The following is a 27,094-nucleotide window of genomic DNA, read 5'->3' as shown; positions in this document are numbered from 1 at the left end:
CTGCTGCTGGCGGCCGGGGTTTGGATCCCGGCGTGCACCGATGCACCGCTTCTCCGGCCATGCTGAGGCCGCGTCCCACATACAGCAACTAGAAGGATGTGCAACTGTGACATACAACTATCTACTGGGGCTTTGGGGGAAAAATAAGTAAATAAAATTATTTAAAAAAAGGCAAAAAACAAAAAACTATATTTACTAAAAACACAAAACAAAAACTGTATTTACTATTATCTTTCCTGTTTCAGTCTCTGTCTCTATACACACACTCTCTCACACATACACACACACACACACACACCCATCTTTCCTTTTCCTGTGTTCTATTACTAAATGGTACTACCATCCTCTCAGTTCCATGTGCCAAAATTCTGGTTGTCACTCTTAACATTTTAGATCAAGATTCCATTTATTTTTCTTAATCCATTTTTATTATTTTCCATTAATAAATAGGTGGTGATAATCTTACCTTTCAAAGTCCATCTCAAAATCTACTTCCTTCTTCAAGCCTTTTCTAATTTGTGGGGGCTGTTGTAAATTGGAATTAAAGCATTTGGCTATTGATACTGAAAAAAAACAACTCAGCGAATGATTTACTTTCCGTAAATTAGTAAATTTGTTGCTTAAAAAAAGAGTGGATAGGAGGTGAGTGGTTATATAGAAGAAAGTGTGTGTTAGCTTTAACTCCACCCCTATGGACATGTAATCCTTCTACATCTCAAGTGTGTCCACTTACGTAAGTCCCCACTGACACCATTCTAACTCAAATGACTGCCATCTCTTACTTGGGTTATTTTTAACACCTCCCCCCCCCCCATCCTTCAACTTTGGTCTGGTCCTCCAGTCCATTTTCATGTTGCAGTCAGTTCTTTTTTACAAAATAAAAATATGATCCTTTTGTTCTCTTCCTTAAAATCCTAACGTAGCCCTCTGTTGCTTGAATGATATAATCCAAAGCCTTAAGATAGCTTATACAGCACTTTTGATCTGGCACCTTCTGACCTCTCAAGCCTCATCTTTTGCCATTGACCAGTGCCTCCAACTCAACACCAACTGTAAAACTCCAACCTGTTGTCTGTTTTTTTTGTTTGAGAAAGATCAGCCCTGAGCTAGCATCTGTTGCCAATCTTCCTCTTTTTTTCTTTTTTCTCCCCAAAGCACCAGTACATAGTTGTATATCCTAGTTGTAGGTCCTTCTAGTTCTTCTGTGTGGGACGCCGCCTCAGCATGGCTTGATGAGCAGTGAGTAGGTCCGCGCCCAGGATCCGAACCGGTGAACCCCAGGCTGCCGAAGCGGAACGTGTGAACTTAACTGCTACGCTGTCGGGCTGGCCCCAACCTGTTGTCTTAATTACTGTTCATCTTTTAAATCCCATGCTAGATATTTTCTCCTCTGGAAAGCTTTTCCTGGACCCCTGAAGAATATGAGTTATGTTATCATTTTGAGGTATTGCCATAGTGCTCTCTGTCTCTTCAGTCACAGCATCACCATTCACTCAGTTAATGACACTAGAAACATCCTAGATGTTTCCCTTTCCCTCGTTCTCCTGTCTGTTTCCATAACATTTTTGTATCTGTCCGTCTTCATTGCCACTTAGTATAGGACCTCATCTTTTTTTTTAACCTAGATTACTATTTCTTACACGTCTCATGTCAGTTTCATGTTTAACCTCCTTCGTTGGCCTTCAAGAGAAAGTTCACTCTCATGAAGACCCTTTATAGGCCTTCTTATTTTTCTCTTTAGCTTCATTCCCCAACATCTGCCCTGTGTATCCTATGTTAAACTCTTTCAGTTCTCTAAATGGACTATGCTTTCATGTTTCTGTGCTTTTGTACATTGTGTTTCTTGCCTTTCTTCACCTGCCTCGTTTCCTGTTCAACCTTTAAGGCTTGGCTTAAATACTAGTTTCAATTGGAAGCCCTCTCGAACCTTTTTTCTTCCCAGTGCCTCCCCCATTTCCCCTCATGTCAGGTGCCCATAGCCTTTTGTACATGCCTGTGTATATTGTAGTATTTATCTCACTATTTTATCTCTGTATTTCTGTTATCTAGCACAGTTCCTGGCATATGGAAAGTGGTCAGTGAATACTAAATTACTATACATAAGCGTTTGACTGAATTTCGTTTGCTCCTTCTCAATAGACCATTGTTCTAGTTTGTCATGGGTGTTTTGCTTCCTACTTAACTTCCAAGATGCTAACAGCCCTAACTGTAGTTTAATAATCATAGGCTTGTCTTATTTCCATCCCATTTTATTGCATATGTTGACTTAGAACTAACCCTGAAGTTATACTGGTCTGTGTTCTTGGAGTGGCAAATGAAGTGATGATACTACATAGCAATTTGATTGCATCTTTATACAAATGCAGATTTAAATAGGGAAAAAAGCCACAGAAGCACTTTGATTCATGTATATTATATATTGATTTTAACAGCTGTACTCTGCAACTGTCTTCTAAAATCTTCTTTTGAATCATTGTTTCTTGGAAACTAGGCCTTGCTTTGTGTGCAGAACATCTAGTATAATTAAAATAGAGATCATGAATCTTTAATTATTTTTTCTATCAAGAAATTAACATTGGGCCCGACCCGTGGCTTAGCGGTTAAGTGCACGCGCTCCACTGCCGGCGGCCCGGGGTTGGATCCCGGGCGCGCACTGACGCACCGCTTCTCCGGCCATGCTGAGGCTGCATCCCACATACAGCAACTAGAAGGATGTGCAGCTATGACCTACAACTATCTACTGGGGCTTTGGGGGAAAAAAATAAATAAATAAAATTATAAAAAAGAAAAAAAGAAATTAACATAGAAAATGAAGCTACTACTGTGTAGTGGTTAGGACTTGAAGCTCTATAGTCAGACAGATGTGGAATCCTACCTTGACTCTTTCAGGTTGTAATTTTGGTAAGTTGTTTTACTTCCTTGAGCCTCCATTTCCACACTTGTGAAAGTAACTACATCATAGTGTTGAGATGATGATGAGGTAACGCATGTAAAGTACTTGCATGGTTCCTGGCTCTTAACTAATTTTTAACTATCAGCAATAGTCAAGTTTTTTGGTAGTAATTTCTAATTTTAGTCACAAAGGCTTTTATTATTCACAGCAAATAGTTTGCATAGCTAATATTATTTAGAGATGATGTCTAAATGATCCTTGCATTAATTGTACATCATTAATACTTTTTTTTTTTTTTTTTTTTGGTGAGGAAGATCAGCCCTGAGCTAACATCCACGCCAATCCTCCTTTTTGCTAAGGAAGACTGGCCCTGAGCTAACATCTATGGCCAATCCTCCTCCTTTTTTTTTACCTTTTTCTCCCTGAAGCCCCAGTAGATAGTTGTATGTCATAGTTGCACATCCTTCTAGTTGCTGTATGTGGGACGCAGCCTCAGCATGGCCATACAAGCGGTGCGTCGGTGCGCGCCCGGGATCCAAACCCGGGTTGCCAGTAGCGGAGCTTGCGCACTTAACCGCTAAGGCCCGGGGCCAGCCCTATTAATACATTTTAATCAAGATTTTGACTTCATGTTAATTATATTTTAAATTAAGTTTTCATTTTATCTGTATATTTCGTGTTTTACAGAGGATGATTGCAAAGTAAACAGTAATATTTTACTATATATTTTATATTAGTGAAGTTTTAGAGGTCACTATTTTGTCTCATCAAAGCTTTGATTTTTAACTCAAGATTATATTTTATAGCATAAATTTATTATTTAGTGGATTACTTGTCTCTTGTAAATGACATAATTGACTTTTTTGTAATTAATAAAATTTATTTTTAGGGCAGTTTTAGTTCACAGCAAAATTGAGCAGAAAGTACAGTGAATTCCCGCATACCCCCTGTCCCCACACAGGCACAACCTCCCGGACTATCAACATCCTGCACAGAACGGTACATTTGTTACAACTGATGAACCTGCACTGAGACATCATTATCACCCAAAGTTTATAGTGTACATTAAGTTACACTTTTAGTATTTTACATGTACAAAACATATATATTTTGACAAATGCATAATTGGTTTTTTAAAAAATCTCGTCTAGGGGCCAGCTCAGTGGCATAGCGGTTAAGTGCGCGTGCTCCACTTTGGTGGCCCAAGGTTCACAGGTTTGATCCTGAGTGCGCACTGACACACCACTTGTCACGCCATGCTGTGGCAGCGTCCCATATAAAGTAGAGGAAAATGGGCACAGATGTTAGCCCAGGGCCGGTCTTCCTCAGCAAAAAGAGGAGCATTGGCGTCGGATGTTAACTCAGGGCTAATCTTCCTCACACACACACACACACACACACACACACACACACACACAAAATCCTGTGTGAAAAATCTTTCATTAGAGCATTTAATCTGTTTTTATTTAATGTGTTTACTTATTTATTGGGGCTTAAATCTGGTCTTTCTTTGTGCTTTCTATGTATCCTGCCTAATCTCTGCCCCCTTTTCTTTTTCTCTTATCTTTTATTGGATTGCTCAGATTTTGTTTGATTCTTTTTCTCTATTGAGAAGCACGTTTGTGTTTATACACGCGCGCATACACACACACACACACGCACACACACATCTACCCTAAAGACATTATTGTCTTGTATAGTCAGTGTTCATCTAAATTTCCTGTGTATTTATCATTTTTTTGCTCTTCATTTATTCCTACATCTCTGATTTTTATATCTAGTAAGATCTTTCTGCCTAAGAATACCCTTTAGAAATTTTCTTTTAGTGTGGGTCTGTTGGTAGTGACATTTTTCAGTTTTTGTCAGTCTGAAAGTAACTTTATTTTGCTGTTATTATTGAAATATTTTTTACTGGTTTTGGAATTTTAGGTTGGTAATTATTTTAAGACATTATTTTACCATCTTCTGACTGAAATTATTCCTATTGACAAGTCAGCTGACAGTGTAGAAAAACAGTCTTCAATGGAGCAGAAGCATTATTTGAAGGTTAGGTAACTGAAAATATTTTAAAACAGATGAACAAGATCAATCTACAGATTCATGAAGGCCAGAGAATTCCAAGTAGGATGAATAAAAAGAAGTACTCACACATATCATAATGAAATTTCAAAAAATCAAGGCAAAGAGAAAAAATTCTCAAAAGCAGCCAAAGGAGAAAAAGATATATTGGAAATAAAAGTTAAAAAGAATAGTATTCCAGACAAATACCAACGAAAGGAAAGCTGTATTATATCAGACACAGTAAAATTTTAAGACAAAAAATTATAAGAAATAAAGTGGTTATTTCATAACTATAAAAGGTTCAAATCACCAGGAACATATAATAATTCTAAATTTGTATGCACATAATAACATGGCTTCAAGATAAATTAAAAAATTGACAGTACTTTAAGGAAATATAGAGAGATCCACAGATCATAATGGGAGGTTTCAACACATTTCTTAGTAATAGAACATGTAGATAAAACAATACAAAACAGAACACACAGTATGGATATAGAAAATTTCAGTGGAATTGACAAACTTGATGTAATGAACATATGTAGAACACCCCCTAACATCTGCAGAATATATGTTCTTTTTAAGCATGAACTTTTATAAAACTTGACCATATTAGATCATAAAGCAAGTCTCAACAAATTTCAAAGGACTGAAAGAGTTTGATAAGACTGGCATTGTTTCTTCCTTAAATGTTGGGTAGAACTCATGGGTGAAACTTGTAAAGGATTGGAATCATACAGAATACGTTCTCTGACTGCAATGGAATTAAACTAGAAATCAGTAACAACAAAGCTAGTGAAAAAGTCTCAATGGAAATGAGAAATATTTTTAGATGCATGATAGTGAAAGTGCTACATAGCAAAATTGGTGAGATAAATCTGAAACGGTGTAGAGGGAAATTTATGGCCATAGGAAAATAAGAAAAACTAAAACTTTATAAACTAAGCATCTATTTCAGTAAGTTAGATGATGAGCAGCAGAATTAACCAAAGAAAGAAGAAGGGAAAGATAAGAGCAGAAATTAATGATATAAGAAACAAACATGATACAGAGAATCAGCCAATCCAAAAGAAAGATATGTGTTTTTGGGGGGGTGAGGGGACTAATAAAATTGAAACAAAGAGAAGACAACCGTTATCACACAGGAAAAAAGGAATATTACTACAGAATCTACAGATATTTAAAGGAAAACAAAATATTACAAATGGCTTAAATTTGAAATTTTTGTGAAATGGATAAATTTCTAGAAAAATATAACTTAACAAAATTGACACTAGAAGAAACAAAATCCAAATAGTTCTATAACTATTAAAGAAATTGAATCTGTAATTACAATGTTTGAAAGATTTAAATCAAGTTTAATATAAACCAACTGAACAGCTTTATTTAGGAGCTTGAGCATGCTTGTATATTTGCACATAATAATATATTAATAATTCAGTCTATAATAGCAAATATAGTTCATATAGGGAGGGATTGGACTTTATCTTTTCACTATCTGTGAATAAAAGATTTGCCAAGGGCCGGCCCGGTGGCACAGTAGGTAAGTGCCACGCTCTGCTTTGGCGGCCCGGGGTTTGCAGGTTCAGGTCCCGGGCCCGGACCAACGCACTGCTTGTCCAGCCATGCTGTGGCGGCGTTCCATATAAAGTAGAGGAAGAAAAGTAGAGGAAGATGGGCATGGATGTTAGCCCAGGGCCAATCTTCCTCAGCAAAAAGAGGAGGATTGGCATCGGATGTTAGCTCAGGGCTGGTCTTCCTCACAAAAAATAAAAATTAAAAAAAAAAAAAAATTTGCCAAGTAACTTAAGCAACTAACTTACTTAAGAGGTTGGATGTTTTTTGAGCATCTTAAAAACACATCATAAAAATAATTGATGTGGCAATTAAAAGCCATTAAAATTAACGTTATCCCCGCTTAGCTCTTTTCATTCTATGCAATAAAGTCCTGTTTCTTTAAAGAAGTGTCCCCAATTCATTTTATCTAAATACATTTTATCTAAATACATTTTACATGTTATCCAAAAACGTTTTTCATTAATGGAAATAGACAACAGAGATATCTAAAAAGTAATATATGTCAGGTACTTTCTGATAGGGGAATTCAGAGAAATGTAAGAAATGTCTCTTTAGCTGTTTTGGGTTTTGGATTCTATTTGGTGAAACAAGAGCCTGATACAGGACTTCTTAAACTGAGATCTGTGAACCCCAAAATGAGATATATGTCAAATTTTCTGCAGAGTGTTTATAAATTCCTTTAGATTATTTTCAGGTATCCATGATTGTAAAATGGTAAGAATCACTGCGCTAGAAAGGCAATAGCCTAGTATTTAGTACTGTCTGTAAAATTTGCTTATTAATGCTTCAAAACCAAGCAGATAGAAATTAGTAAATATATATATTTTATTATTCATTTGAAGCTCAATAGTAGTTGTTGTAGTAGTAATCAAAATGCAGTAAGTAAACAGCAAAGTTCTGCTGCTGCTGAAAGTTACCATTAATCTTTAGTGAGAACTGTGTGTGTTTAATATCAGGATTACATCTATGAAATAATACTCTGAGGTCAAAGCTGTTGAAATCAATGAAGTATCACTGTACTAAGTAAATTGGGGAGGAGTATTTGTGTGCATTTGCTGTAGCTGTAGGGATGTGGATGATTTATATTTGAACCACAACAAGCATATTAACAGTTGGAAGTGTATGCCATTAAATAGGAAATATGCATTACATCATGCTATAAGATTAACCAAACAACATTCAACAAACTAAATCAAGAAGCCAATCGACATTAATTTATTATTAACTTACAAGAATAGTAGCTATTGAAAACTACTACCAACTCAAGATAACAAAATATCCTTCCCTCCAAATTGCAGAAATTCCCAGCCATCTGCATGTGTAGGAGCTTTGCAAATTTGCATGATGGACAAGCTTCTCAGTAGAATACAGTCTCAGAAATTTTAGGAAACTCAAGTCATACTCGTTTTAATATATGAATATTAAATTTTATCTATGCTTTGTAACTCAGTAAAAACCAAAGTATAGAATTTTATTTTATTCCTGAATAGAAACAAACAAACAAAATATTTACATATTTTAAAAAATTAGTTCTGAGCCCATCCTGGTCTACAGTGGGCTTAAAACCATACTTGAAGAATAGGAAATTGTGATACTGTTATACAGGTAATTAAACTTCCATCAGTGGCATATATGCCTATCCAGAAGCTATTGCTAAAATTCCTACAGCTTTTCTTTACTGGGTTAGTTGAGATATTATCAGTTGTAGTTTCCAAACCTCATTTTCTTTTACTATCACCTTTCCCTCTTCCGCCCCTTTCTCTCTGTCTGCATTCACACTGCAACATTTCATTCTCTAAATTTACTTTAAGCAAGTGCTGCAACTATCCACTATTGCTATATTCAGTATAATAAAATCCCGTGGTAACCTAAGACTGGGTAGAGAGATTTAATTTTAAATGTTTACTTTTTCACCCTTAGATCTTTCTAGTGGAATACTAACTGAATATCTTGGAGATTTTCATTTGTTTCCTTTGAATACCCTTTCTTTAGAATTAGTAAATTTAGTTAGCATCTAGCCAAAGGGAAATAGCATTTATACTAAATGTTGCTGAGGGACCTGAACCAAACATAAATAATCATACTTGGGTTAGGAGCTTAACTAGATAGCCCAAGTAAACGTAAGTAAACAAACAAGGGCTTGAATATGATGATAAAAGCAATTCTTTCAGTATTTAGGCTATGAAATGGAAGTTGTTTTGTTGTGGAGTGGTTTTTTTCTTCTTGCTTTCACTTTAAAGCAGAAAACAATCATTTTTTTAGGATATGTCTTGTTATGGTTCTACATATATTAAACTAGTTATTTTTCAAAGTTATAAAAGAATATTTGAAGTTAATAATAAAATAACCAGAAAGTACTTTCCAGATTTAATTAATGTCTTGTATTTGTTTATATTTATTTAGAATTCGGTGCTTTGACTGATTTTAACATTCCTTTATCTCTAACACATGGAAGCAGAGAAGGGAAAAATGTCTTAGTTTTTTTTCTTTCTTTTTTTTTAACCAGTGCCCAAGCTGCACTGACTCCCTTTGTGGTGATTTCCCAGTACTCAGAATAAAATCACATTCTTTCCTTGGTTTCCCAGTCCCTGTGTAAGCTGGCCCCTGCTTGCCTCTCCTACGGCTCATAGCCTCTTTGACTGTGGTCTGATGTTTGCATTTTTTCCTCTTTTTTCATGCCAGCCTGTTTCCATCTTAGCGTCTTTGCACTTGCTGAAACCTGTGTCCAGAGCAGACTCCCCCACATCCTCTTGTTGTCTTTTTGATGTTTAGATCAAGACCACCTCCCTAACACCTAGTGGAAACTGGTGTAATACAGTTAGTCACTATCACACCACCCTTTTTTGTTTTCTTCATAAGACTTACTGTTATTTGGGTTATTTCTTTGTCAAATTGTTTCCTTTCTACCTCCTTACCCCCACTGTAGAGTGTAAGCTCAAACTAAAATATAAGGAGAAACTGTTTTTTTCGTTGTATCCTTGGGATCTAAATTCTAGAACATCACTTGGTCGTTGTACTCATTAAATAGTTGTTGAATTTATGAATTAGTTAATTGTTCCATCTATAAGAATTAATCGTATTTTGAAGAATATCTTAAAGGACGTTTGACTTTGTGGCTGAAAGTTGTCAGCATTTAGTATTTCCATTTGATTAATTTATCTTATTTTGCTGGTTGTTAATAAGAAATAATAAGTACTCATCTTAATATCTAGAATTATAATTTCATTTTTGACAGGTTGACTTTGGCAGAATATCACGAACAGGAAGAAATTTTCAAACTTAGACTAGGACATCTCAAAAAGGTATGTGAAGCATATGCTGGATTTTTAGTTTGTTGCCAGAGGTTGTGGAGAGTTGTTATGAGTCTCTTATTGAAGAAGTCAAAACTTGAGAGAAAGCACCCAATTTAAAAATTTTAGACGAAAAAAGAGGGGCATTAAAGTTTGCATTTTTATGTGGAGTATATTAAAATAACATTCCTTTACCTTGTGGCAACTTATAGACATTGAGATGCTGATAATACCATGTCCCTGTAGTGAAGGAATGATTCCTGGCCAGACCTCCAGGGTCTTAAGATTACTCTATTTAAATACTACCTTTTTGTAAAAAATGCTTCGTTTTTAAGATGAAATGTAAAATGCCGTATTGTTTGTGTCCATTTCATAATACATTGAAATAATTATAAATTAATAACAGACTTGTTTCTTTGGCTTAACTTTTAAGCTGTTGAATGCTTGATTAAATGTTTCAATTAAAATAAGCACACTGGCAAATTTAGAGGAGCCTAATCATCAGTAATAGTATAAAGTGATGTAATTTAGAAATATGTTGCTATATGTTATTATAGTGAATTTTTATAATGTATAGCTTTGTACTTGTTTGTAAACTCTGAAATTATAGTTTATTTTTTTACAGTTCATGTTTTTAGTTCAAACTATTTCAAAGAAATAATAATAGATTTTACCCCTCAAAATGGAGTTATTAACAGATGTAAAGTTCTTTTTCTTTGACCCAGTTTTTTATTCTGCTTTCTGCTTGTCAGATTACTTAAAAATTTTAATAGGCTGAATAATAGCTAAAATTGAGTTAGTGAACTAATTGAGGATAGTATCTATGAAGTTGTCTCCCTAGGGTAGGGTGAGGTAGAACAGAGAAACCCATTCTGGTGGAAGATACAATCACTCTGTATATAATATTTTGGTTTTGGAATGCTGTCAACATGCTTCAGACCCCTGCCATTTAATTACAGGGAACAGAGAAAAATTATAAATATTTTATAGCTATACCGTATCTGTAATTTGCATTAGTGTTCTTACAGGGACATATCTATGTCCCTGCTCAGAAAAGTTTCAAGCTAAACTACTTGAATGGTAATTCTAAAATGATTTATTCTGATTTTTTTTTAAGTTCTTCTGTTCCGTTCTATTGTAATTGACTTTTCTCCTACTCTTTGAGATACAGTAGACAACTTCAGTCTGTTCTCTGTAACAGATGGAGTTGTAATGGGTCTATAAAAGGGAAGAGGGGATTTTGTAGTATAGAGTGAGTACAAGTATTTATGTGCCCATATAAGCTATTTTGATAATGAATTCATAGAGACCTATGCTTGATGTCCCATATAAAGATTTATCAATTATTTTCTAAGCAGTCTTTAAATTTTAAAGCAGTCTAGTAAATTTTAAATTACTCTTTCTAACGATGAGATATTTTACATGTGTGTCTTATTTTATGAAAACCTGGTACATAAAATCTGAAATTACAAAGCAGATAAATCAGGAATCGGCTATTTGTATTACAAAAAAATGCTTCACTTTTTAAAAGACTTCAGAGGAGGATTTATTTTTGGTTGGTTGGTGATTGGTTGATTTTAAAGCTTTCCTGGTACTTTGAAAAGATTTGGTTTCTCTGAAACACTTCTGTTTTTTAAATGAGGTATACTTAAATGTCTAGATCTCATATAAACAGTTGTAAGCTGTTCTAGAATACTACACCTTCTCTTCTAACCTCCATGTTATCCTCTTGCCCAGTGTTTGACGTCTCCATTTTTTTGTATTTACTCATTCTTTCTAATAATTGTCCCCTCCATAATCTTTTTCCTGTTTAATGTCTTTCAGCTTTTATCAAATTTACTGAGCGGTTTTAGAATTCTAACTTTTATCTTCTTCTTAGCCAATTTACAACATTACTTTTCTTTGACCTCCATCATGGAATATTTTGGGAGAGTGGGTGAACTAATAATGCTGAAACGTACTCTCATGTCTTGAAATCTCACATTTTCTTCTGAGAGACTATTTTGGGTGAGAAGAATGAATGCATTATACAGAAAGTTGCTAGTACATATGGAGAACAAAATTGAGTAAAATAGTGTCACCTTAGAGCACAAATAAATAGCAGTTGCCTGCTTACCCCTGGGTATTAATTTTGGGGTTGTACAATTAAAAATAATATGCATTGTTACACGTTTTAAAAATATGTTATTTGGCATTCTAAAGCACAGTTGGAAAATAGGTTATTAAAACACAGGTTTTAGTAGGTTTTTAGAACACAGGTCATGCTGTGTTCTAAAAAAGAGGTAAATTGGACACTTTTAACACATAGAGAACGAGCTTGAGTTAACAGAAAAGATGTTATCACCTCTGTCTTATCAGTTCCCTATGCTCCTGGGTTTATTAAGCTGACATGAACTGTACCCCAACTTTGTAACTGTATAGCTTCTACAATAGGCTGGATCTGATCTGTGAATATTTGGTGTCCATGTAACCTGCACAGGAATTAACCTGTGGTGTGTCAGCTTGGAGTTTAGATTTGGAGCCCAGCATACTCGTGCATTAGCAAGGGTGACTCTCGCTCTCACTCTCCCTTTCATAAAAACTCTTACTAAAGTTAAGCAGAATTATTAGATTAAATTTGTCGGCACTGAAGGAGAAAACTTCCTTCATTGAGGGTGCCCACGCCCTTTGGACATATGAGACCAGAAGGCCTATTTACTTTTTCTTGAAATGAATAATTTATGACGTACATTGTATTTCATAAAGATAATCATAATAACTGAATAGGTAAACTGAAAAATGAAAAAGTATGTTTACCATTGAATAAATCATAAAGTTCAGTTCATATTCTTGGCTGTACTGTAAGGTTAGAAACATAATAAATCCAAAGCTGTTAATCTGATAGACTAACAAATGAGAGTTAAGCAGAAACCTCCAAAAGAAGTCAGTCCACGGCTAAAATAGGTAGATATTTCTGGTTACCACCAAATAGTAAATGTAAACTTACTGTGGGACTTACTGGTTGTCTTCTGAGATTAGGAAAATCACTGTGCAGCATCACCTTTTTTTTTTAATATATCAATTCTTTAATTTTTATTGTGTTAGTTATTATCACTTTATGAAATCATTGCTCACTCATTCACTAAGTGATTTATTTCCACACTCTGCCTGATACAGGCATGATTCAAATAATGGGAATTACATAATATTACATTTTATAGACTTTGAAGTTTTAACCATTCTAGAGTGAACGTTAATATTAACTTTTTGAATGCCAAGATCTGTATATGCTTTGTCTAAATTAATACAGCTAGGAGCTGGCAAAGCCAAAACTTGAACCTTTTCTCACTCTTATTTCAATGGCAGTACCCATCTGCTTTATTCCTATAATTCTTTTGTTGTAGATGAATAGGAAGTAGATTCTTTGTATTTAGAAGAATTAATTACTTGTAGCTTTCTTTGCATCTCTCTTCAAGTAGTGGGGGTGTTTGCTCTCCTTTTTTCAGAAACATGCTATTTCATTTTCATTGCAGATAAAGGAGAGCAGTTAATAACGTTTTTCTCACACACATACTCTCTTTCTCTCACATATTTTCCTTGGGTATTCTTTTAGTGACTGTTGTATCAGCTAAAATATTTATTATTAGCCTAGTATATTGCTCTTTAAGTTTATTTTTAAAGCTCAACAGAAAAAGCACATTTTTTGTAAAAAGTGTAAATACTCTCCAATATAATTTTAACTTTTATATAACTTAAGGATTTAACAGAATAGAACAGAAAAGAACTATGTAAGAAAATATGTGGAGACCATACACATTATTCCTGAAACTGTTTTTAAAAAAAGCTAGTAATTATGTACAAACTTCCCCAATTATCACTTATTTAAAGTTTATAGTCACAATGGGAGTAATTTCCTATCTTTAAAAAGTTGTTCCCTTGAGGCAAAGCTACTAACTATCCCATTTTATGTACCTGTGCTACATGTGGAATCTGTGGATTTAAGGAAACTACAAACCATATACTGGTTAGCTTTTATATTTGATCCTGTTTTGATACCAGTCTTTGATAAGTTCTAGTTATGGGAAAGCAACTTTCTTTGTGATTTGAGTTCTGCTAGATTGTTATTTTTATAGTTCAGACCATTATTCTAGAATTGAAGAAAACTACGTGAGTGTGCTTTCCAAGGATTGCTACTAAATTAATACAAATAACTTTAAAAAATCCCTGAAAAGCCATCTTCTTTGTAATAGATTCTCTCTGTAGTCATAATATTATTTAAAAGATAGAGGTTGCCAATCATAATACCCCAAAATAATGAGGAAATAAGAATTTTGAAAATTATTAGGACCAATAACTATATCTCGCCATTGCTGTTACTCAAGTTTGTGACGTGAACAGCATGTGGATATATGTTTCTCTTTATTTTCTAGTCTTTAAGTTTTGTTGTCTTCTAGATTTTAAATATTTGTTTAGTTGGGGAGAATGCCTATAGGCGATTTGACATCTTAGTATGGAATCTTAAATAGTGTAGTAGGGATTGGCTTTAATATATGTGTCGGGGGGGGGCCTGTGAGAGAGAGAGAGAGAGATTTATAAACCTTGAATATAAGTGCCAATGTTTTTTGGAAGAACATAACCAATTTGTAATTGAAGCAGGATTAGTCAAGAATCATCAGCACCAACACAAATGTATCTTTGCAGACCGAAGGAATCAGCTAAGCAATTTGCAGTCATCTCAATCTCTACTAAAACAAAAATCGCATCCAACATGCCACCTGACACCATTTCTTTCTCTCTTTCTCCTTTGCTCCTTGCGATGTGGCATTCATCTCTCCTTGTGCCTCCGTTCTGAAGAGATAACAGTATAGCAACAACTCTGCCACTGAAATCCTGTTCTCTGACCGATATTGGCACCTGCAAAGAGAAACAACCCGTAACAGGCAGCAGCAGCATCAGTTTTAATCTTCCATGATGAAATCTTTACAGGTCAAGAACAAGCACACAGCTCTTTTCTCACTCCTTCACAGTGGACCATGCAACTAGTTGAAATGGAAGACAATGGATTGTCTGCAAGCCTTTTGAACAGTGGAGAATACAGGGCGTTGGTTTTAGGTGAATTGACCCCCAAATATTCTTCAAGTTTGATATCTCCTTTGGTCTTTCTTTCTAGAATACCATTGTCATCTGATTTATCAAATCCTTAGTATGACCACAGAGAATAAGTTTGCATATGTGACATTTCTTGTCACTTTAGGTTTGAATAAGAATATGAAAATAATGAACAGTTGAATACTAGAGGGCTTAATCTCTAAATTTGTGTGTTCACCTTTATAATCAAAGCCATGACTAGAAGAAATCTTTTGGGGATTCTTCTCTCAATTAAAGCCAACCACACTGTACATTGTTTCTCTAGAACATAACACAAGATGCTACTTGTGTAGGCAGTAGTTTTCAGTGGAAGTCTAGTGAAAATGCACTCTACTAGAAAAAATCACCATTAAGCCCATGAAGAATGTCATGAGGTTCCTGACTTCTTGGCATGTGTGAGCAAGAAATGTGCCAAGAAGAGTGTTGGAATTCTAAACTTGACATTTGTCCTTACTACTGCTTCCCATTTAAAAATCAGTAGTAGTCTATAAAAGATGACTTTGCTGAGAGAACATGGAACTAGCTGTAGACAGGAAAACTCCCAGTGTTTATGTTCCACCTCTTACTCTCATTATGGACCCACAAACGTGTTCCTGGTTCTGTGTTTCCCCCTTTATAATCATACCTCTTAACTTCGTAGTAGATAATATTCAGTTACCAAAATGAAAATTTAGAGGTAAAATGTATTTTACTTCTGTAGTGTTTAATATTAATCCAGTTGTTGTATAGGCAATGGAATTTTAAAAATTTTGGAAAGAATCTTAGAAGTCATGGTAGCCATTGGTTAGAGCAGGGTTTAATTAATTCAAGTTTGTAAGTTCAGTGTAGAGATCACTGTTTCACACACACGCAAAACAAAAAAGAAAACAATTGCTTGACCACTGGCCCTTCCCAATCAGAACTATAACTCCATGCCATTTATATGCATATGCATAGAGAGTCTAGAAGACTAGGCTTTCCCATTCTTGTGTATAAAGTTAAATCTTTTTATACTTTAAAAAAAAATCTATGGAATCCACCAAAGTCCTGAAAGAGGTATTAAAAGGAAGCAGAAAGCTGGGAGAAGGGCTATGATATACTGTAGTAAGGCATTTTACGTGCTGGGGCTTGGTGTCAGCACCTTGGCTGGTGTTTAACATCAAGGAATTTCACAGCTGTAATTTTTTTTTCAAGTCTACTAAGTATTTAAATTTTTCCAATCAGTTGCTTGTTATATTTATTTGCTTCTGGGAAGGTAGGGTTTTGTTTTGTTTGAATAAAATAGGGAAATTGACAGAATCAAAACCTGCCCATTTTGAGTTATTCCCAATTAGGGCTTTAATGTATGTATTTATGCATTTGAAAAGAGAATAAAACACCACCCCCATCTCCAACCACCCACCTCACCCCCCTAAAAAAGAAGGAAATGAAGTGGAGAGAGAGAAAAACATTAAGGTTCTAAAATAATTATCTAAGCCAGTTAAACACACCTGAGGTAGATACACTATGCTCCCATCAGTACTAACCAGCTCAGTGATTGGGAGTGGGAGTGGAGGGAGTGTTTATATAGTTAGGAAAGAAAACCCCCCAGGAATGTCATAATTTTTGTCCCTTTCCCTCCTCCTACCCCTCTCCTCAATCTATGCAATCATACTCTAGCAAAAATGAGAGTATGGGCAGTAGTTTCAAATCTCATCTCTATAAATTTAGACCTGCTCTGTCTACGTAGTCTTTTTGTTTGTTCATTGGTTGGTTCATATTTCCAGTGGTTCATTTCTCATATCTGTATGTAAGATATGTGAAAGCATAGAATAGAAGTAATCTGGGGATGTATAATAAGGATAAATTTGAAGGAAATTGGTAATAATTTTCTCCTTAATTCTTTTTTCTGCACTGCCTTTTCTTTTCATTAGCTTTTTTTTTTTTTTTTAAAGATTTTTTTTATTTATTTTATTTTTTGCCCCCAAAGCCCCAGTAGATAGTTGTATGTCACTGCTGCACACCCTTCTAGTTGCTGTATGTGGGACTTGGCCCCAGGATGGACAGAGAAGTGGTGCCTCGATGCGCACCCGGGATCCGAACCCGGGCCGCCAGCATCGCAGCGCGCGCACTTAACCACCAAGCCACAGGGCCGGCCCTCATTAGCTTTTAATAGGGCCTTTTGTTAATTTTGCTTTTCACTTTTCCTGGTGATAAACTATTAGAATGACATTATAAATAGTTTATGAAATTACAATTTAAATTGAGGACCTGGAGATACTAACTTTTGAGGAATTAATATTGTTCATATAACTAAAATGAATTTGTAATTACTAAAATAATGTGTTAAAACTTTTTGAAACCTCATTCTGAACTAATTTTCCTAGAACAAGAAACGGTGTTATGGTGCTGTTGAACAGACTATTCGAAATGATATGCTTTTCTCTGCTTCTACTATTTTCGTAATATACCACACAGAATTTCTTTTATTTTACCACCCCTCATTGATTGTGGGCAAGCCGAGAATGATATATCACAATACTTTCTATTTTCTCTTGGCTTTATTAGAAAGGCAGCTCTTTGAAATTGAGTTTTTTTTGTGGGGATAACATACATTCAAGATTTGCTAAAGAAGTTTAAACTACTATGTTTAATTTTTTCAGGAAATGTATCAGTTTTACATGAGAAAAATGCATTTTATAACTCTTTAAGCTTTATAGCTTTAATTCCTACACACCCCACTTTTCTTTTAATAATTGCCCTTTTAAAAATTGCCATTATGGGAAATGCTCAAAAATACCCCAAATCCACCTAGCAGTTTTATACCTGGCATGTTATAGAGATTCTACATGGCTCTAACTTACTTTTGGCTTAGAAGTTGAGCCAAGGGGATATTAAGTTGCCAGAAGAGACTTTGATTACAAATAGAAAACGTTTCTTTGCTAAACATTTGGTGAAGGACAAACCGTTCTGGTTAAGTTTCTGTGGAATTTACCTTTCATATAAATTTTTAAAAGTTAAAAGTTTTGGAAGGTGGTGTTTTGCAGGTTACTTAAACAATGAGGCAATATTGAGATCTGTTGTATACTTGCATGACTTTTTTTTTTTTATATAGGTAATTCAGAATATTAGAGCTTATTTTAAAATAGTCTTAAAATAGCTGTAGTGTGTACTGTTCATTTGTCCATTGCCATATCTTTTTGTTTAAACAGAAAAGAGCCATGTCCTTTTATTGTATGATCACTAAACTTACCTCTCTTTTTAATTCAACCTATTTTTACTCATGTCCTTTGTACACCGTAATTTCCTACAGAGACCAGTTCCTTTCCAGAGATGCTGTTTGTTTCCTTGTTTCTTCTAGACCTTCTCTGCTTTAACTGCTCAGCTAGTGGATGAATTGAGGATTGAAACTTGGTAGTCTTCTTAAGCACGATCTAGCTGGTTGGATTATCTCTCTCTCGGTTTAGTAATCTGGCCTAGCTTTGCCATGCGTTTGAAGATTCCATTCTATAGTGAATTCAGGTCAGTTATGAGCCCAGGTCGTCCTTCCTTCTCCTGAACCCTCTGAAAATGATTATTCTGAGGATGGCCCAGAGGTTAATGTCAGTCTCAAGCAAGGAGCATGATGAGCATACAGGGTAGATCTTTGGAAATGATCTGCAGTAAAGATAAATTAGTTGCTGAGACTACTGTATTCTAGACTGTTGTACCCTGGGGCCGGACAGAACTGGGCCTTGCTGCTTTCTGTAAGGAGAGGGTACTAGGCAGTATTGCCCTAGTGATTTGCCTAAAAGTATGTGTATTAATCTACTCAGGCTGCTGTAACAAAATATGGCAGACTGGGTGGCTAAAACAAGAGAAATTTATTTTCTCACAGTTCTGGAGGCTGGGAAGTCCAAGATCAAGGTCCAGCAGGGTTCAGTTTCTGGTGAGGCTCTCATACTGGTTTGTAGATGGCCGCCTTCTCAAGTCCTCACATGGCCTTTTCCCTGTGCTCCCACCAAGAGGGGACAGGGTGGCAGAGAGAGATCTCTGTCTCTCTTCCTCCTTATAAAGCCACTAATCCCGTCATGAGGGTCCCACCCTCTAGACCTAATCTAACTCTAATTAACTCTCAAAGGCTTCATCTTTAAATACCATCACTTTGGGATTTAGGGCTTAAACATATGAATTTTGGGGGAACACAAACCTTCAGTCCATAATAGCACGTATGCTTTTTGTCAGTGGAATTTGAGAGAAATTACTTAGAGTTGCAGAATTATCTTTCCCCCAGAAGTGTGTCACTTTGTTTTAAGGTCCAAGATATTGTGAAATAAATATTAAATTATAATATGGAAGATGTAAATATATTTCACCGAGTATGGAGGATTTATGTCTACTGTGTATAAGACTTGGTTATAGTTCCTTCCCTTGACACTTCCTCTTAAATATCTGAGATCCCACTTTTTTTTCCCTAGTAGTTCTGACATTTTGGATTTTCCTTTAAACTTTACAATTCAAACTGAATGAAGCTTGCCTGTGCTTTTTTGTATTGTAAGATTTTATGGGACATATTTGTCATGTTTTATGGAGGAAAAAAAAGCTTGTTTAACTGACACATACATTTTACTTTATTTAGTAGGTATTTTGTGATATTGGTTAGACATCTGAAGATTACCAAAAATTATAAAACAAATGTATTATGTGTATCAATCTAGTTGAATCTCATATTTATGACTCAATAAAATTTAATTTTTATAAGTTAACTTTTGAAATAGTATCCCCATACCACAATTTCAAGTGAACATTAAAGCAAGTATTTCAGCTAGTATTCTAATAGGCATTTCACAATTTTATTAGATTATTTAAAATCCACCAGCCTACCAAGTGTTTAGTAGCTTCCTACATGTGTGAGAACCAAATTAATGGCAAGTATTAAGGCAAACGTTAGTAATGTGAAGAGAAAAACTTACTACTTTCTGTGTTCAGTGGTATAAATGAATTTAAATTTTTTCATACTCATGGGCATACCTATATGGCCAGTTTCTTATTCTGCTTTATATGACTAACTTAAGACAACTAAGCTGTGGTTTGAGTTTATTGGTCCAAAGCTTTTAAATCTATTTCCTGTCCTTATAATGAATCTTCAATTATTTAATCCCCTAAGATAGTACCCTCCTTTTTTTTTCATTAGAATTAGAAATGTATGTGACTGAAGCTACATTAAATGAAGAAATTTCAGTTAAAGTAAGACAATCTATTCAGTGTATCTAAAGGTTTATCCTCATTTAAATTTATTTTGAAAATTTCTATTTATCATCTAATGCCTAATCTACATTAAATATCTCTGCAACAAGTAGTGGTTGAGTTTCATTTTTAAATAATTAAAATAACCTTAAAGGTCAGGTGGAATACAAACAACATACTTAGATTTAGTTTTTTAATCTGTGAACATTTATTTTTCTTTATGGTACTTAGAATACTCCTTTCAGTTTAAGCCTTAGACAAAGGTGTAATAGACTTTATCCCTCTATTAACTGCTTTGGAATGAAATAATATTTGTATTTTCAAAGTAAATTTCAGAATGTATTTTATGTGGTATAGATTTATAATGGTAGTGGGTTCACATTTAGGCCAAGGCAGTCTGTATTTGTTTATTTACTCAACAAATATTTATTCAAAAATGTTATAAAATTGGACATTTCTAGAACTTTCCACTGAAATTTGGTATAGTCTTCCTCCTTTAAGTAGTATTCAAGTTTATATTGACAAATCAAAGAGATGTGTGTAGTGGGTGATTATGTTTGGTTATTTGTTTTGGTGTCTAGTTTTTAAAAATATTCTAAAATTGAATGTTAAAGTAAATTTCTTTAGGATTTGCCTAGATCTGCTCTGATAACTGAGGATCTGGACAGCTACCCATAAAATTTTTATTTTAGAGTCTCTGTAAGATTACAGTGGGATTTATTTAAAGGGAGTGGTCAGATTGTGTGTGTGTTTGTGTATTCCAAATGTTGTAGGATCTAGGAATAATCAGTGGTTCTGTCTTCTTTTTTTCTTCCTCTTTTAACTATTGTAAAATATCTTCATTTCATTTGTTTTGTACTAGTAAATTATTCCTTTTTAAATTAAAATTTGGATGTACCAGAAATAAAACTTTCAGCTCATTTTGTGTTATAAGTCAGTTTCAGACTACCTTGCAGTCATTTTCAGTTTAGACATTATAAAAATAGATTTCTTGTAGTACAGAATAAAACTCAGCATCTCATTAGATATAGATTTTTATGTGGAGGATGGTTTCTTGAAATAGGCTTTGCCTTATCTCTTTCCATCTTTCAGGCATTGAAAAGAGCACTTTGGTCTTTTAACTCAGTGGTACTTTGTAATACACTATTCTTCCCGTCACTGTAAAAAATTGATGCATGGGTAAAAATATCTTTTTTATATCACAAATAAATTGAGCTTGTTATAGTCCCCTCTCTTCATTTTCAGGAAGAGGCAGAAATCCAGGCAGAACTTGAACGTTTGGAAAGAGTTAGAAATCTTCACATTCGAGAGCTCAAAAGAATAAATAATGAAGATAATTCGCAGTAAGTCATTATTTGTATTTCACAGTTTTACATGATAAAAGTTTTTTCTCCCCTGTGGAGAGCATAAACACGATATTTCCTTGGTGAGGAGCTACTCATCACTCTTAGAAAAAGATCCAAAGTCCTTCCCATGGCTCACAAGGCCTTCTACAATCTGGTCTCTGGCCACCTGACCCATTTCCCTCATCCTCCCCTCACTTATATGTCGTAGACATGCTGGCCCCCTCAAACTTGTCTAGCAAGTTCTCATCTCAGGGCTTTTGTGCTTGCCATTTCCTTTGCCCGAAATGTTCCTCCTCCAAAAATCTGAGTGGCTTACTCCTTATTTCACTCCAAATCGTCATTCGAGAGAACACACCTAGGCCACCCTATCTAAAGTAGCAGTCCTTGCCTCACTTCCTTCCCTCTCTCAGTATCCTTACAGTCACAGCGTTTATCACTATCTGGAATTATAAATTTATTTTTCAGTTATTTATTATCTATCTCTTCCCACTAGAATATAAGCTCCATGAGAGCAGCAGCTTAGTTTTGTTCTTGCTGTATCCCCAGAGCCTGGGCCAGTGCCTGGCACGTGGTAGGCATGCAATAAATATATGTTGACTGGGTACCCAAGTTAATATTATGGTGGTGATGGAGAAATTATTTTAGCTAAAGGGATTTCAATAAGCCTTGTATCCAGCATTATGCAAAAATTGGAGAAGAAATAGAAAAGAAATTATAGTTTCTGTCCTTAATCCCTGGTTATCAAAATGAGTGCCATAAATAGTAAATGCTAAAGGAATTTAAAGAAGAGAAAATACCTGTGGACTGGTAGGAGCTTTATGAGGAAGACAGAAATTAAGCAAGAGGATGGGAATTAAGCAAGGCACTACTTGGATTTAATCGATGTAGAGGAGAGGAGGGGGCCTTTTACACTTTAAGACTTGGCATGTAATTGGTAAAGCTTCATGACCTAATATGAGTATCAGAATTAGAAGTGGCCAGTTTCTGCTGTGAATGTAAATAATCTTGCTTAAAAGAAGGCCTCTTCATGATCATCTGAGTATGTGTGATTCATAAATATAGAGATCATTCCAGTGTATAAGGTGAATGAAATAATATAGTTATGAATAACCCGAATTGTTCCAGATGAAAATTCTAACAAAGCGGATAGGACAAAACTAATTTACAGTTGGCTGTTCTGAAAATTATGTTCAAACTTGTTTGTGGATGTGTCTTAGTCCACTTGATGAAAATTAAGTGAATTGTTACAGCTTTACATTTTACTTTAAAAACTAAGGAGAGTTCTATATTATCTGCAAGTTCTTCAAGAAAAACTTAAATTGGCAAAGCAATATTAAATTGAATAAAATAATTTTATTTTAAACAAAATATAGTGTATCTGCATCTGGAATTACAAAGCTATCATTGACTTTTTTTTTTTTTAAAGAGTGCACATTTTTCTGCCAAGCCCTCACATATGTTTGCTGTTTTACTTGGGCAAGTTACTTAACCTTTCTGTGCAGTAGTGCCCTCATCTGTAAAAATAGAGGTAGTGGCAGGGCCTACTTCATAGGGTTGGTTGAGAACTAAATGACTTAATATATGTGAGTGCTTAATATATAGCAGGCACAATAAACATTAAATAGTATTGTCTGTGAGTGATTCTTTTTTTAAATTTTTTTAAAAGCTTTTCTTTTCTTTTTTTTTTTTTTTTGTGAGGAAGATTAGCCCAGATCTAACATCCGATGCCAATCCTCCTCTTTTTGCTGAGGAAGACTGGCCCTGGGCTAACATCCGTGCCCATTTTCCTCTACTTTACTTGGGGTGCCGCCAAAGCATGGCATGACAAGCCGTGCATCAGTCCGCGCCCGGGATCCGAACCTGGGAACCCTGGACCACTGCAGCGGAGCGCACTAACTTAACCGCTGCACCACCGGGCCAGCCCCCAAAAGCTTTCCTTTTTTAATTGAGAATTAAAATTTTATTTATAGAAGTCCAAGGATAGTAAAATTTAATCATGGATGAAGGCCAATTTATAAATATAATTATTTTTAATCATATGTCAATACTGTAAAGTCTTGATTAATCATAAACCCCAAAATAAAGGTATATTTTTCCAAGGGAAGTAATTCCTGCTGAGTAGATACAGGATTTCATAAAGCTCTAGGCAATACAGTGGTTGGTAGGTCTTTATCAGAGGCCTGTAATTGGCCTCAGGTAATATTCATTGAACCTGAATATTCAGCTGTAAATGTTGAGCTTTGTGAACACCACAGCATTAAGATGGGTGATAGTCATGCAGGTAGAGAAAGAAAAGAAGTATGGAACGGAATTCAAAATAAGCAGTAGAGTAACTGAGAAAGAAATAGCTACGAGTAGAATAAGAGAGAGGGACTTGATTGTGGAAGGAACCTTTTTGTATGTGTTTCCGTGTGCCTGAGTGTTTTTTCCCTCTTCTTTAAGGTTCAAAGATCACCCGACGTTAAATGAAAGATATTTATTACTTCATCTGCTTGGTAGAGGTGGCTTTAGTGAAGTATATAAGGTAATGTAAATTTTTTTCTGCAAAGATATAGGAGTATGTGGGTAAGAAGTACTTGTCTTTTATTTATTGCTTTTATAGTTTTTTGGACTGATTTTATGTTTGACTCATTACAAAAAAGAGTCTGATGACTTATCTCAAGAGTGTAAAGACTATACTTGCACCTGTACAGTCCCTCTGATATTTGGCACCTGGTTACCATTAGCCAGTCCGATATAAATAATAACAGACATTAGAATTAAGATAGGCAGGTAGCCATTTAATAAGTATATTTATGGAAAGATTGTACCCCTTAATTTAAACATGTGTCAGATGTCTTACATGTCCTGAATTTACCCAAATTTCTACATATTTTAAGGCCAGTGTTTCTCAAATGTGTCCTTATAAATGTAGCAATTTTTACTCACCATGTTCAATGTTTTGTACCTTACTTTTTTTCACTTTGCCTGGTATCTTTCTGCCCAATCTTTAAATATTGTAGTTCCTAAGGTGTCTTATGCTGTATTCTTTTCAAATATATCCCCTCCCATTCACTGAGTTATCATCTATTTAAGCTCCATACCTGTTGATGTACATGACAATCTATTCACCTTATGTGGGTGCTTCATAAGCACTGCAAACTCAATGTCTGAAATAGAAGTTATCTTCCTCCTCTCCGAAATCCCTTCTTCTAACACTGCTCCCTACTTCAGTACATAGCATTTCCGTTCATCTGCCCAGTCCCTCAAGTGGAAAACATAAAAGCCATCCTTCACTCCACCTTTCCCTTAAGTCTCTTCCCCTAACATATAAGCAGTCCCTGGTGCCTGCTGTTATTAATAAATGTTGTTAAGCTCTCTAAATCCAGCAATGACCCTTCTCTCTCTCTTAGCTCAAGGGCCTCATTGTCTCCTGTTTGTGTTACTTCGTGAGCCTCCTAAGCTGATACTTTCCTCTGGGCATTGAGTTTCTCCAGTTCATTTATGTATGCTGCTGCTAGGGCGGCCTTTTTATAAAATGCAGTCTTATCATCTCACTCTCCTGCTTATAAGCCCCAGTGGCTTCCCATTTGCTCTTAGCTAGGATGAAGTCATATTGAAGGTCATACTCTCACCTTAAACTCCACTTCCTGTAGAAGGCTTCCCTATTGGTCTGCCCTTTCATAGGCTCCCTGTGACATTTTGTGCTTCATTATGTATTGGTATAGTTAGTGGTTAAGAGCTTGGGTTCTGAAGCCAGATAGACTGGGTTTGAATCCTGACTAACTCTGACTGCTATTTACTAACTGTATAAACTTGGGCTTGTTACCCATCATCCTCACTGTCTTCATCTGGGAATAACAACATACTTATATCATAGGATTGTTGTAATTATTAAATGAGCCGTCATAGGTAAATCACATAGAACATTGGTGCTTAGTAAATGTAAGCTCATCAAGTGATTATTAGAAGTCCTCTCTGTTCAATTCAATTTACTGAAGACAACCTGGATTCTAGTTCTGACTCTGGGAAAAGTTATAGGATTTGGATTCAGTGAACTTTATTTCTGATTTTGGTTCAACCATGAACTATTTTTTGTTTTTGTTTTGTTAATTTGGACAAGTGGTAAGCACCATGGGCCTCTCCTTCCTCACCCATCAGGAGTGATCTGTGAGCTCTCTTCCAATTCCTATTTCTCTGGTTCTAATGGTAGTTCATCTTCAGGCATTTGGTTGAAGTAGGCTTACACAAGGTAGAAAAGATTGTAATAGCTCACTATGGATCTAAAAATCACCGAAAGTACAGTTGGCTAGCACTAGCTTAGCCTAAAAGATGCCCAGCTTCCGAGCCTACTGATAGCTTTCACAACCTTCTGCCACTGCCCAACAGTATTTCCACTGATTTTAGCCCCACAAATAGGGGCTAAAACAGGCTTTTCTTTTTGAAGAAAGGGCTTATATAGAAATTAGAAAATGCAGATTGAGGCCTAATGACTTGAGCCTTCAATACTGACCTAACTACTAACAACAGTTCCCTCTGGCGCCTTCAGATTCCATGGTTGCCAAGACCATTAGGAGACAAACAAATCAAAATACAGGCTCTTATCTGTACCAAGGTGGAAAATATTGCATCAGTTGCTCAGTGATTACCATAGCAGCTTTATGGGAAGGTATACTTTACTCACCTAATCTTGGGAGAAAGGTGTGTCATATGTAATTATTATAATCAATATAGGCTGGCCCCGTGGCTTAGCCGTTAAGTGTGCACGCTCCACTGCTGGCGGCCCGGGTTCAGATCCCGGGTGCGCACTGATGTGCCGCTTCTACAGCCATGCTGAGGCCGCGTCCCACATACAGCGACTGGAAGGATGTGCAGCTATGGCATACAACTATCTACTGGGGCTTTGGGGGAAAAAATAAATAAATAAAATTATAAAAAAATTAAAAAAGAAATAATCAATATACGCTGATAATAACTTTTTATTAGCAGTATATTTAATTTTATTTTCTTCTACTTTCCTTTATTACAATTGCCTTTGAATTTTATCCTTTATGCTTTTTTGCTTTCTCTCACATGAACTTCTTTTCTTTTTCTTTTCTATTTCTTTAAATTTAACTTTTAATAATAATGTAATTAGCTAATGTTTATTGGTTATTTACTGTGAATCATGTATTATTCTAAACACTTTATATGTTTCACCCCATTTAATGCTCTCAACAACCCAAACTTTATAAATGAGACTGGGGCTGAGAAGAGGGTATTAGCACAAAGTCATGCAGCTAATAAGTTCATTTAACTCCAAAGTGAATATTCTTAATTACTGCATCCTATATTATCTCTGATCTCATGCTTTTATAATTTTGTGACAAACAGTTTACCCCTATTGCTTATTTTTAGGTTAAGTTGATGGAGGAGTGGGGATTGGGGACTTTTTATCTAATAAATATGTAAGCTTTTAAGTGTTTTCTTAAAGGGGCACCTTTGCATATAAATTACAGTGGAACCTAAGTTACTAAATCTCTGTTTAAGTGACATTCAGAGTTTTTAAAGAAATTTATAAATCACCTGAAGCCTTAAAATAATACTGATCATTCTTTATTTTTTTATTTAAGAAATAGGCTAGTGATTTGAACAAA

The 27,094-nt window shown here is 35.2% G+C and overlaps 1 protein-coding gene across 1 annotated transcript in view; it reads left to right on the top strand.

Moving 5' to 3' along the window:
- The window catches only part of TLK1 (tousled like kinase 1), a 156,121-nt gene that overhangs the window by 114,968 nt on the left and 14,059 nt on the right, over nucleotides 1-27,094 (top strand). The window contains exons 12-14 of the mRNA XM_004428200.3: nucleotides 9,768-9,834; nucleotides 21,379-21,476; nucleotides 23,922-24,003. Coding sequence (XP_004428257.1) covers nucleotides 9,768-9,834; nucleotides 21,379-21,476; nucleotides 23,922-24,003 — 247 coding nt within the window. The remainder of the gene's footprint in view (nucleotides 1-9,767; nucleotides 9,835-21,378; nucleotides 21,477-23,921; nucleotides 24,004-27,094) is intronic.

This window comes from Ceratotherium simum, chromosome 9 (assembly GCF_057802395.1).
Source record: "Ceratotherium simum simum isolate JZ-2026a chromosome 9, ASM5780239v1, whole genome shotgun sequence".
Classification (NCBI taxonomy): domain Eukaryota; kingdom Metazoa; phylum Chordata; class Mammalia; order Perissodactyla; family Rhinocerotidae; genus Ceratotherium; species Ceratotherium simum.
This window is presented reverse-complemented; position numbering and strand designations above follow the sequence as displayed.